The 13,780-nt window shown below is 32.8% G+C and overlaps 1 protein-coding gene across 19 annotated transcripts in view; it reads right to left on the bottom strand.

Annotated features, from left to right (window-relative positions):
- Positions 1-13,780, bottom strand: part of Rabgap1l (RAB GTPase activating protein 1 like) — a 581,968-nt gene that overhangs the window by 490,553 nt on the left and 77,635 nt on the right. For all 19 annotated transcript variants that reach the window (XR_013426383.1, XM_078022342.1, XM_078022343.1 and 16 more), the window contains 3 exons: positions 10,761-10,827; positions 9,409-9,511; positions 6,355-6,521 (listed from right to left, as the gene is read on the bottom strand). Coding sequence is in view for 18 of the 19 variants with exons in the window: in XM_078022342.1 (XP_077878468.1) it covers positions 6,355-6,521; positions 9,409-9,511; positions 10,761-10,827 (337 nt within the window). In the remaining variant the exon portion in view is untranslated. The remainder of the gene's footprint in view (positions 1-6,354; positions 6,522-9,408; positions 9,512-10,760; positions 10,828-13,780) is intronic.

Genomic DNA, 13,780 nt, shown 5'->3' with positions numbered 1-13,780 from the left:
ACTGAAATTTTCAAAGTATAATATATAACAATATCAAAAGTATGCAGGTTCTGGTAGCAAAGTGGGCATACATACAAAGTCCCCAGCTCTTGCCTCCCTCTCAGAAATACTAATTAGCAACTATACATAGACAAGAATGCCTTTTCAAAGATCTCAGAACCTGAGAGTCAGGCTGAAGCATCCCCCTTGAAGCACAAACCTGTGAAAAATTGCATTAGAAGAATGAGGAAAAAGCTTCACTTTGATCATGTTGTGACTCCCCCAGGCCAGCACATCATTTCATGGAGAGGGATCCCCTGGGCCTATAGTTTCGCCAGTGGGGGAGAAAAAAAAAGAATACAGGGTATAGGTGCAACTTTCCCAGAATTATGGGGTGATTCCCAGGAAGGGGCAGTGGGAACATCAAATCAAAGACCCCAGCAACTTCCCCCACCCATGGATGCTACCCGAAAGCCCATCTAGAATCCTAGGATAAGTAAACAATTGAAGGTCTTCCCCTGCACAAGTAAATGTGTAAACGTTGAAAAAAAGTGATCACTTCTTCAATTACAAGGACACAAGGATCACCAAAAATCAGGGAAACATGATACCACCAAAGGAAATTAATAAAGCTGCAATAACTAACCACTTAAAAATGGAGGGCTGTGGATATAGTGGGAGAGTACTTGTTTCTCATACACAAGACCCTGAGTCAATCCTCAGTATCATCCATCAATCAATCAATCAATCAAAATGGAGAACTATTAACTAAATGACCAAGGACTGACAATAATCCCCTTCAGGATTAGCAAACCATAAGAAAATACAAATAAATTCATCAGGAAAAAGATAAATCAACAAAATAAGTTCAGGAAAGCAATAGAAATCATTTTTTAAATCATAGTACTGAAAAATGCAATGGCTGAATTGAAAAAATTAAAAGAAAACCTCAACAGATTCAATCAAGCAGAAGAATCAGTGAACTCAAAGACATTTAAAACCAACCACTCAGAGAAGCCAAAATCATAAAAAGCAAAGAAGATCTCTGGGAATCATAGGATACCATCAAGTGAAACTATATACACATTAAAGGAGTCTCAGAAGGAGAAAAAAAAAACAAAGAGAAGCTCTATTTTAAAAATAATGACTGCAAACACGTCAAATCTGGGGAGAAAAATGGATATCCAGATTCATGAGACCCAAAGAGCTCAAATAAACTGAAACCCCAAAATTCCACACTGACACATATTACATACTGTAATTGTCAAATATCAAAGACAATTATAAAATCGATAAGAAAAAAGTAGCTTGTCACATAAATAAGCCTACATAAGACTAAAATTGGATTTTTTCAGCACAAACCTTGCAGGCCAGAAGAGGTTGAGATTCAAAATTGAGGGAAAATAACCTTCCTACTAAGAATACTATACCTAACAAAGTCGTTCTAAGATTTTTTTTTAAATATTTTTTTAGTTGTAGGTGGACACACTACCTTTATTTTATTTATTTATTTATTTTATGTGGTACTAAGGATCAAACCCAGCTCCTCACACATTCTAAGCCAGTGCTCTACCGCTGAGCCACAGCCCCAGGCCCCATTCTAAGATTTTTGCAAACAAACAAAAGGGAATTCATCAATGCTAGACTTGCCTTATAAGAAATGCTAAAGGGAGTTCTTTCTTAAAAGATAAATGTAAAAACATATGAATGTACACAACTCAATGGAAAATGCATACAACTCAATGGAAAATTCAAAATCAGAATTCTCTAATTTTGTTATGGTGATGCATAAATCAACTCAGAATAAAAGTTAAAAGATATATATTTTATACATATAAGTAATATTAACTATATTATCTATATAAATACATATTAAATATTATATATTTATAGTACATATATTTATTGAAACTATATTTACATGTATTTATAGCACATATATAAATATACATAATACATATATATAAATATATATAGAACATATTACATATGGAAAATGACAAACCCCAAAATAATGAAGCCTTGGAAGAGGGAATGCAGAGAAAAGCACCACGTTAATGGCACTGATTCTTTCTCAGTGACAGAACAATCCCTAGAAAGAACCAAAGCTCTGATCCTTCCCCAAATAAATCCTTTCCCAACTCTGAAGGGAAAAAGATAAGTACTGAACACTGACCCCCAGATCCTCTGTTCTCCAAAAAAAAAAAATATTGCCCAGTAAAAACAAATTTTCAAATTCTTACAAACCTATTTCCTGAGTGCCCAAAACTGACAAGCTCATTAATTAAGTCACTTCTCAGTATAACCTATATAAGCCCAGTCCCCTCCTTTGTCCAGGGGCTCATTTTCCACCAAGAGAGTGAGTCCATTCCTGTGGGTGTAGTCGTGTTTCTGAATAAAAGGCTGTGAGGATCTGTGAAGATCATATTCAGCTTGGTCTTTTTGTGCTAATAGTACATATATATACTATAACTAACTATAATAATTTTTTAAGAGATACACAATATTTTTTAAATGATGTAAGCAGGGCATAGTGGCACACACCTGTAATCCCAGTTACTTGGGAGGCTGAGGTAGAAGAATCTAAATTTGAGCCCACTCTGAGCAACTTAGCAAGGCCCTACCTTAATTCAGTAAAAAAAAAAAAAGGCAAAGTGGAGGGGCAGTGGGAGGGGTGCTGGGGGTATAGAGGCCCTGGGTTCTATTCCCAGTTTAAAAAAAAAAAAAAAAAAAGATGAAAATGGAAAATTTTTATTTTTAAGTTTGTTCTAGTTAGTTATACATGAGAGTAGAATGCATTTTTGATGCACTGTGCACAAATGGAACCAACTTCTGCTTCCTCTGGCTGTACACATTGCAGAGTCACACTGGTAGTGTAATCATACATGTATATAGGGTAATAATGTCCGTCTCATTCCACTTTTTTCCCATCCCCACACCCCTCCCCTCCTTTCACTCCTCTCTGCACAATCCAAAATTCCTTCATTCTTCCCTACCCCCATCCCCATTATGGTTCAGCATCCACTTATCAGAGAAAACATTCGGCTTTTGGATTTCTAGGTTTGGTTTATTTCACTTAGCAAGATATGAAATTTTAATATAAATGACTTAAGATGAGGGGAGAGTAAAAGTATAGAGCTTTTGTATGCAATCACAGTTATTACCAACTTAAAACAGGATATTGTACAGTGGCATATGCCTGTAATCCCAACTACTCAGGAGGCTGAGGCAAGAGGTTTACAAATTTGAGGTCTGCCTAAGCAATTTAGCAAATTTTTTTAAAAAGGCCTGGGGATACCGTTCAGCAGTAAAGCATCACTGGGCTGAATCCCTGGTAAGGGAGTCCAGGAGACAAGGAGGTAGGGAGGGAGAAAGGAAGGTCATGACTGACCTTAGGACACTTGAGTCATTTGGACAAATCAGAACAAGTTACATGTTCATACATTTCACTACATTTGAGAGTAGGAAAGCTCTCAAGGAAAAATAATTTGTGTACAGGACATCTCATCTTGTTTGGGGTCCCCAAGAATCTGATTTAATCCTGTTTAGGCACAGAACTACTTCTGAAATTATCCAACAAGTCCAAAACTCTCAGAAAGAATGAAATAGTTCTAGGTATCTAAAACTAACCCATTCTCTCTTGAATCATTTAAAATGGTCTGGACATATATACTATAACATAATCTTTTAATTGTATCGGAAGCTCACCTAATTTCTTCTTCCTACTAATGTTGTCTCAATAAAGACCAACAGCTCCACATTACCATCAATAGCTATAAGCTAATCCAGTTTCTGGAGTTATGGGAAGAAGGTAAGAGCATACACTGGCTTAAGATAAGAAACTATAGTCTCAGCTCTTATTATAACTAACAATATAAATTTTAACAATTCATTTAGCTTCTCTTGATTTCAATTTTTTCATTTATATTATTTCTGCTTAAGGCAGGTATGCCTTCGTGTATGAACCAATCGATAATGTATTTTCTATAATTTTCATACTTTTTCTTCAACATAAAATATACTAAAGATGCAAACCATATTCCTCATATTCAAGATGCACTTCAAGTCAGTTTCATATTTAGAACAACTGTGTTATGAATGAATCTCATTCTTTTTTTTTTTTTTTTTTTTTGTACTGGGATGGAATGGAACCGAAGGGCACTTAACCAGGGAGCCACATCCTCACATCCTCAGTCTGTTCTTTACTTTTTATTTTGAGACAGGGTCTCACTAAGTTGCTTAGGGCCTCATAAAAATACTGAGGCTGGCTTTGAATTCACTATCCTCCTGCCTCAGTCTACAGAGCTGCTGGTATTACTAAGTGCACCATCATGCCTGGCCCATGTAGCATTTTTAATGTTTTATCATTAAGAAAACTCTCATAGTATTTATCAGTATCATTCAACATTAGCAGTTTTAAAAATATAAAAATAATGTTTAATAATAAGCCACTTTATACATGCATACACACACACACACACACACACACACACACACACAAACGCGCATGTCAGGGAGGAAAGTGCACACATGAGCACAGAGTAGAGCATGAGTTAGCCAATAAACACCTAACTTCTTCCCATGCCTCCAAGAGGTAGAATTCGTAATTTACTGTCACTACTGTCCTTTAATAACTGTTAAACAATTTTGAATAATCCTTTGGGCTCAAAAATGATGAAATCTATATATATAATATATAGGATGAAATCTTATATATATATATATATATACACACACACACATGTGTGTGTGCGTGTGTGTGTTGTCAATGGACCTTTATTTTATTTATATGTAGTGCTGAGAATTGAACCCACATGCTAGGCAAGCGCTCTACCACTTAGTGACAACCCCAGCCCCAAAATGATGAAATCTTTGATAGTGACAACAGCTAAACTATCAAAAAAAAAAAAAAGGTAGGAAGAAAGGAAGAAAAGAAGGCAGGATAGGATGAATAGGATAAAAGTGAGACAGGGGCAAAGCATAGGTAGGAAAAACAGGGACTGATTTTCAAAGAAAAGGAATTGGGATACTAACACCTCTGGATAACACTTCCCTGCTCAACTGGCTATTAACACCTCCAGGGAGGGGTAAGAATCACACTTCCTGACACAAGGCATTACCTTCCTGGGGCTACTCTTTCCTGCCTTTGGGCACCTATACAATAAAAAAGAGAGGGTGGGGGGTCTATAAAAAGATAAGACACATCCCCCATTGGCATCATCTCTTCTTCCCTATCTCTGTTGGTCTCTGTGTTTGCCTTGCATTTCTTGGGCATTTAATCTTCAACACCAGGGGAATTAGCACCCAATCCTGATTTCCAAAACTAAAATTTCAAGAATGAATGGGAGAGAGAAAAGGAAAGAAACCTCATGACAAAGCCCTAAAAGATGCTCAGACAACTGAAGTTTTGAATATTGTTCACATAACATTCACTATAATATGCTGCAAAAACAGTCCATAGAGTAATAAAAGCTGACTCAAAACACAGCTATCATAATTGTATGAAAGATGAAAAGCACAATAACTGCAAAATATCTTCTTAATGAAGCCTAACTGAGCTATGACAAGTTATGTTTTAATATGAAAATGGGTAAGTGGCTTCTATATTTATTCATTGTGCTGGTGCTTTCTTTGCCACACTGCATTTTGCATGTTACAGTTACGAAGCAGTAAGTATTTTAAAACCTAGAAAAGTGAGCATACTAACAAAAACACCATACTAAGGATTTTCATTATTCAAACAGAACATTTTACTCTGATTTTACAAACTAATCTTATTAGAATTCAAATTATTTTTTACTGTTACCTTCTTCATTTACTACAAAAAAAGTTTTACCTAGTAATAGTGACTAATTTAAGGATGTCATAGGAAACCTAATTTTGTACATTTAATATGAAAATAACTTTATAATCTTACTGATAAGCCAAATAACATATTAATATAATGCAGATTATCTAAAAATTATAACCAGAAATAACTATAGCAATTAGGTATGTCTAGGAAAATTTTTCATTGTAACTTTATAAGCATATGGCATTTCTGAATTCTATTTTCTTTATTTCAAGTAATTTTATTTAAAAGACAGAAAGCCTGTTTTATATAGAGAGTCAGTATTTCTATTGTTTATTCTTTACCACATTACATGTTTCAGATTGCTACAAAAAAAAAGTAAATAATGATTACACTAACCCAAGTTTTTTAAATTTGTATATTGCCTATATGTAGATTTTTCAAAAGTACTGTTGGCTGACTTCAAATATCATTTCTTTTTTTTTTTTTACTTTTTATTGCTACTTAAGACATTTAATCTTGGCATTAAAAATAAAAGGTAGAAAGAAAAATGTTATTACATGAAGAGAACAAGAAGGTCCCACCTGTTTCAGCCTCATGAAGAAAGTCTCCGTGAAAGTCTTTCTGCTAAAATACCAAAAACGCTCATTTGCAGGGTACACACGTGCCACTGCCTCCAGGAGGAAACGGACAGGCTCCACCACCTCTGTGACCACCATATCCACTGCCACTGTCATGTACACACGCTTATCTGTGGTAGAAATATTCTGGAGTTTATGTTGGCTTTATTATTCTTTGATTAAAACAACAAAATTCCCTCATTTATGAAAAAAATTAAGGTTTCTTTCATTTTAAATTCTTTTACCTTTATTTTATTTATTTTTTAAATACATTTTCAGTTGTTGATAGACCTTTAATTTATGGACTTATTTATATGTGGTGCTGAGAATCAATAAAAAGTAATAAAAGTACCTCACACATGCTAGACAAGTGCTCTACCATTGAGGCACGACCCAAGCCACAAAATTAAGGTTCTTTATAATAATATTACTTTCTATATATTTATTTTTGAATGCTTTCTTACCATTTTTCTTATTTTTTTTCTTACCACTTTGATAAAATAGGTAACTAAGTATTTCAGGTCTGTTTCTCAGAACTTATGATCCTATCTTAATCAAGTGTCTGAAGTTCCTGACAGCTCTCTTTTTCCATTCCTCAAATCTCAACCTTAATATAAAAATAAATAAAAACTGGGCCAAGGGTATGGCTTCATGGTAGAGCACCAGTGTGGGAAAGGCTATGGATTCAATCACTAGTACCATAAAAATTAAATAAATAAAATTTTCAGGATATTCTTTACTTGAAAACTATCAGATTTCTTATATCATTATATTCTTATTTCATCTTAAAAAGCAAAATAAGAGAAATTGTTAGTTTTTTAGTTATAGCTTGGTCATTCCATTCCACTTTGTAATTTCCTTGATGTTCTTTAAAATTTTTTTTTAATTTTTTTTAGTTGAACATGAACACAAAACCTTTGTTTTACTAATTTATTTATTTTATGTGGTACTGGGGATGGAACCCAGTGCCTCATGTATGCAAGGCAAGTGCTCTACCACTGAGCCACAACCCCAGCCCCTCTTTAAATTTTTTTAATTAATTTTATCCACTGTTTTTTAGTTCTCAAGGAAAAATGAAAACAAACAAGCCCACCATTAGAAGAAATCTTCAATACTGTTTTTTAAGACATTTTATAAAATCTACACTCATTAACTACACTTACACTGATATCATAAATTGGACATTTTATTATACTAAACACAGTATTACACTTGCCAATTCAAAAGAAACTAATATGTTCTAGACATTTTTCCTAAACTAGAAGGCTTTAAAGAGAGTAATGTAGAGAATAACAGAGGATACAGAATAATACTCAACTGGATTGAGAACAGTGGAAGATCCAAGAGATTTCATCTCTTAGGGCCTAACAATCTTTTGTAAAACTGAAACCTTACATGACTCATGGATTCTGTGAGTAATGTATAATTTTAAGGACACCATATGGAAATTTAGAAATCAAAGCATTTTAGAAATCAAGGCATTTAGAAATCAAGGCATTTAGAAATCAAGGCAACATGTCTGTGTAGGATATGAAATAATTTTAAATTTAAAATATATTTTGAATCTGAATATTACTGTGATATAGCACTGTTGTTTTAAAAGAACAGATAAATTATAAATAAATTATCTTTTATTTGAGGATGAAATATATATTAAAATACAAAATGAAACAGAACTATGTTACATTAAAAGCAAGTAGGAGCTACTTTTATAACTTAATATTTGAAATTCCTATATTTTATTCTTCAAAATTATCCATCTGGCTTATTTTTCTCATTTTTTGTGTTTTCTGAATGACTATAAGAAATTATATACTGGTATTTACAAGCCTGTCTCAAAAAATAAACTAGAAGTGTAAGAATAATTTATTGCTAAAAATATAAAAAGCTTTCAGAGTGGCTTTCTCTTTTTAACCCTCACTTTCAGACAGTTTGTTATACTATCAAATACATGCAATTTAAAAGAACTGGTAAATACTCTTTTTAAGGAAAACAGAGAATAATCATTTTAATGTTCTTCATTAGAATATATTCCCATATTAATATTCATTAATGCTTCTTCTCTTTAACCAAAAATCTACTGTGAATAAAAACTAAATGATATAAAATTCAATACAAAACAAATTGATCCACTATATTCTAAATATAATATTTGTTTGAATGACAAGAAAGTATTTAGGGTAAGACTATAACTCATCAAGTAAAACATTAAATTTACTTTAAAGGCAGACAGGTATGAAGGGGCAAAAAACACAGGCAGTTAGCAGATGCTGGACAAAATAGGAATACAAAACGAAATGGGAAAAATGAGAAACATGACTATTTATTATTTATAAATCTCTGTCCAACACTAGACATGTTAAATAAAAATTTTTTAAAAAATCAACATTTAACCAGAGAAAAATGTTTACTACCAATGAAGTCCTTAATATATACATATTGCTAGGATCCCAAAGATCAAAATACTACAACCCATAATTGACAAAATGAAGGGGGAAAAAAGTAAGTAATCTGTAATATAAAAAAGGTTAAATAATAATTGAAGGTGAGTGAAACATGAGGATTGTGAGTTCAAAGCCAGCCTCAGCAACTTAGTGAGGCCCTAACCAACACAGCGAGACAATGTCTCTAAATAAAAAATAAAAAACAGGCTGAGGATATGGCTCAGTGGTAAAGCAACCCTAGGTTCAATCCCTGGTACAAAATAATAATAGTAATCGAGGATATGCAAAATTCCAGAATGTTGGCATTTATCAATTCTATAATCATAAATGAAGCACAAAGCCCAAATGCCTTCCACATAATCTAATAAAATTAATTCACATGTATTTGGGGGAATTTTTTGAATGATAAGTATTTTCCAATAATAGTATAAAGTATGAAGGAAACCTGAAATTCTAAATAAGAATATATGCATTTTAAATAAGCAGCAGAATTTTTCTTAAAACAAAACAATATAAGATTGTTCATATTTTGAAGTTTAAAACAAATAATAAGAGATCTACTAAGAACAGTCACCTTTTGGGGTTTCTTCATTAAGTGCCAAAAACACTGGTGCATTAGGGTTCCACATGCCAGTAATAACATAAGCTCTCCCATCATGGCTCTTTCCCATGGATTCCTGTAAAATTCAAACAGTACTCAATGATAATTTGCACATTTTATTTTATTTATGGTCTTGACATTTTAAGCTCTGAAAAAACACAATGAGGACCTAGGATGTTGAAAGTTTTTAATGCCTCAGTGCTCCCCAATTAACTCCACATGGAATTTTCAGAGCTCCAGAATACTATGGCTTTTCTAGGGTAAAACCATATTCATTACTGATATGTTGCAGAGAGGGATAGAAGAAAGAAGGATCAATAACTAATTTATGTTTCCACATTCAGTGTAATTGGCTGCCCTTACCTGACCAATATATTTCTGTGGCCTACTGTACCACGAGAGAGACCACTTAACCCACTGCTGCAGGTACATACTTTATAAAAGTCTGTTTCCATCACAAGACTATGAACCCCAGATGAGAGCTACATTCCACTCACATCTACAATCCCATCACTTCGCACAATGACTGGCACACAAATTCCCAAAGCCTGAATGAAGCATTCCAGAACTGCTAAAAAAATCAGCATTAACATTATCATGAAATAATTCAAAGAACTTGACATAATTAATGATATTTAAATGACATGTACAAAGCACAGCTGAAAGAAAAAAATGTAATACTTCTTACCACTAAACATAAAAATCTCAGTTTACTAAATAGGAAAATTAATGCTTTATGAAGGTAATTATTTCCTATATAACATTTCTAAGTCACAAAGCAAAAATTTTCATTAAATGCAATCTTAGAATTTAAAAGATGTTTAAAAGTTAAGATGGCTTGCTACTTTTACACCAAATACTGTGTTCGCCTTTAAGGGCACTTCTGAAATAAAGCAAATATACTTTGCTAAGGACACATAATCAAGGAGAAATTCAGATAGGGAAATGCTTTAAAGAAAACATCACAGTACTCTAATTAATAGAGCATTAAAATAAAGGCACAATATCCGCTTTGGAGATGCTTGTTAAAATCATATACTTGATATTTTAAGATCAAAGAAGAGACATTTTCCTAAATGAAAGAGATGAACAGATGGACATTATCATAACACTATCCTTGTTTTGTTTTCAACTTGCCTATGCTTGTTTAATGGGAAAGTATACTAAATCCCTCCCTCATAATTTAAGTTTCAGTATCCAAATTTAATTATTAATACTAAAAGCTAAAATAAACCATTCTGAAAACATGACAAAATAGAAAATGCTCTAAAAATATAAAATAACTAGTATCTATACTTGGTTAAAGTGCTTAAGATTATCATTACCATATCCAGTAAATGCATGTCACTGTTCTTCACGTTTCGACCTGGGCTTAATAACATTCCAAAACATCTGAAAATATTGGGGAAAGAAAAAAGGAGAAATAAGGTATCAAGAATATATAGAAGCCCAGTGAGCAAAAAACTTTTTTATAATAACTATACAATCTGAGCTCTGCACTTCCAAATAACTTTAGCTTTTTTAAGAACATCAAAAATAAGAATTCATTAGGGACGAAGAGCAGGAGAAGAAGATCAACATTAATAGGGATGAGAGGGGGGAGGGAAAGGGAGAGAGAAGGGAAATTGCATGGAAAGGGATGGTGATCCTCAGGGTTATACAAAATTACATACAAGAGGAAGTGAGGGGTAAGGAAAGAAAAATACAAGTGGAAGAAGTGTTTTACAGTAGAGGGGGTTGAGAGAGAAGAGGGGAGGGGAGGGGAGGGGGGATAGTAGAGAATAGGATAGAGAGCAGAATTCATCAGACACTAGAATGGCAATATGTAAATCAATGGAAATGTAATTGATGTAACTGATGTGATTCAGCAATCTGTATACGGGGTAAAAATGGGAGTTCATAACCCTTTTGAATCAAACTGTGAAATATATCAAATTAAATGTAATGTTTTGAATGACCAACAATAAAAAAACAAATAAATAAATAAGAATTCATTAAGCTATATAATAAAATCCCATAGAAATAAGTTATCAAAATTTCCAGATCTTTATTTTGTATATAAAGATAACCAAAATCAGAAACCCTCATAAAAAATGGCCACAATTTGTTGACTGTAAGAAAATATGGTAGTGAGATTGGAATTACTTTCTAGAAATACAAAAGAGATTTTCTTTGCCTTAAAGTTACTCCAAACACATAGGTCACGATCAATTAACCCAGCAAAATTAAAAATTAAATTTCTGAAAACAAGTCTAAGACATTGAGCTCTCTCTGCATCAGATCAGATTAACAGAAAGTAAAGTAAAACCTTAACCCTCAATAGTCATACTGTATCCTCAGTTTTTTTAAATAAAAGTTATATGAACAAAGGGCTGGGATTATGGCTCAGCGGCAGATCGCTTGCCTAGTACGGACAGGACCCAGGTTCGATCCTCAGCACCACATAAAAATAAAGGCATTGTGTTGTGTCCATCTACATCTAAAAAATAAATATTTTAAAAATACCATTTAAAAAAAAAAGTTATATGAACAAAAGTGAGGGAGGAAGGAAGGGAAAGGGGAAGGCAAATAGGATGAATTTAACAAAGTCATATTAAATTCATTTATAAAGATACCAAAGGGAATTTCACTTTTATGTATATATAGAAGAAAGGAAGTTTTATAGAGTAGAGGCAGGAGGAGAGGGAGGAAAAAGGGTAGAGAATATAGTTCAAAATCAAATTCCTTATATGCAACTATTTTGTCAACATGAACCCAATTACTATGTATAATTATGACACATAGTAATAATATATATATTAAAATATATTTTTAAAAGAAACATAAAAAGTTATATGAACTACTTACTCTGTGCTTCCTGATGCTAGAAAAGCTTCAGGAATCCTACCAACACCACCACTTCATTTGTAAATTATTTTCATAAGCACTAAAATTCACCTAAATCTAATATTTTTATATTTATAAGACTATTGTTAACTCCATTCTATAAGTTGGCAGAGTAAAGTTCAGAGAAGTTAAACAATTCACCCAAATTCATACTGTTATTAAACAGGTTCCATAACTCAAGAAGCAATGTAATCTGTACAGCGTTCCTCTGCCAACAGTGCATACTCACAATTAATAATGTTTTCATCATATCTTCCCAAAATCTGAAGATATGCTATGGAGTTACACAAGGGTAAAGAATGTAACTACATTAAACATAACACTTTTTAAAACTTTACAATAGTGATAGCTTGTCAGTCAACCCTTAATCTAATTCTTATTGTTTTCCTGAAGTTCACTTTCCCAGCAGCATTGTCTTCTCTTCCATGAACAAGCTTTGTTCTTAGTCCTATTCCAATACATGTAAGGGAAGTAGTAAATACATATGTCCTGTGAGTGCTTGAGAATCCTTTGTTCAAGCTTGCCTTCTGGCATCCAACTTTATCTTGGACATATACCACAATTAAAGTTTATAAGTTTTGATGATAACTTTCAAAGATATCATTGTATCATTGAACAAAATATAATCTAGTATAACAGAAATAATTATACTCTAGTATTCAAAACTTAAATATGATTACTATATACTGCTACAATCTCTTGCCTATAAACTCCTATAATGCTGTCTATATAAATTTAATGAAATTAATCACACAATTCACGGTATTATACAGTATTATTGCCTTTAATAAAAGAGTTAATACTTTTCCAGATGTAAAATTTGGTCTCCTCAACTAAGGTTAATGAGGACAGATCTGTCTCCTACTTTCTTGCAAACTTTGCTCAAGCTTGCATTTCCCGTGGGTATATTATGGTGTTTTGTTGTTTTTTAACTATTATAATGTTACTTAAGTTACAAAGCTATTATACACTCATTGTAATAAGTTAACAAATACCAAAGCACTGTACATTTGAAAAATAATAATTTCTCCATGTCCCTCAATCCCTTTTGGAACCAATGCTTACAGTTTAAAATTATCCTCTCTTCTTTTTTTTTGGCTCTTTTTAAAATTTAAAATTTTATATTATTTTGTTTCTCAAGCACATCCAAGTAAAATGGATAAAATTTTATATTTTCTTAGCATAATATTCCTTTATCAAACTTTACCGCAAAAAGAGCCTTAGAGGTTTGAATTTCCCTTAAATGGCAATACTTATTAACCTTAGCTTCATGATCTTTTAATGTACTACTCTTCCTGGCTTATGAATTTAAAAATTCCTGCCACCAACCAGCAGTGTGACCTTAAAGAAAGCACCTAGTCCCTTAGGCTTCTGCTTCCTCTTCAAGAAAATGGGAGAGGCACTAAAATTTACTTCTTCTAGCACTAAAATCACATATTTTTTCTATCAAACTGTATTA

The sequence above is a fragment of the Ictidomys tridecemlineatus genome, chromosome 10 (assembly GCF_052094955.1).
Source record: "Ictidomys tridecemlineatus isolate mIctTri1 chromosome 10, mIctTri1.hap1, whole genome shotgun sequence".
In the NCBI taxonomy this organism is placed as follows: Eukaryota; Metazoa; Chordata; class Mammalia; order Rodentia; family Sciuridae; genus Ictidomys; species Ictidomys tridecemlineatus.
Note: the sequence above shows the minus strand (reverse complement) of the source record. Positions and strands in the feature narration are given on the sequence as shown.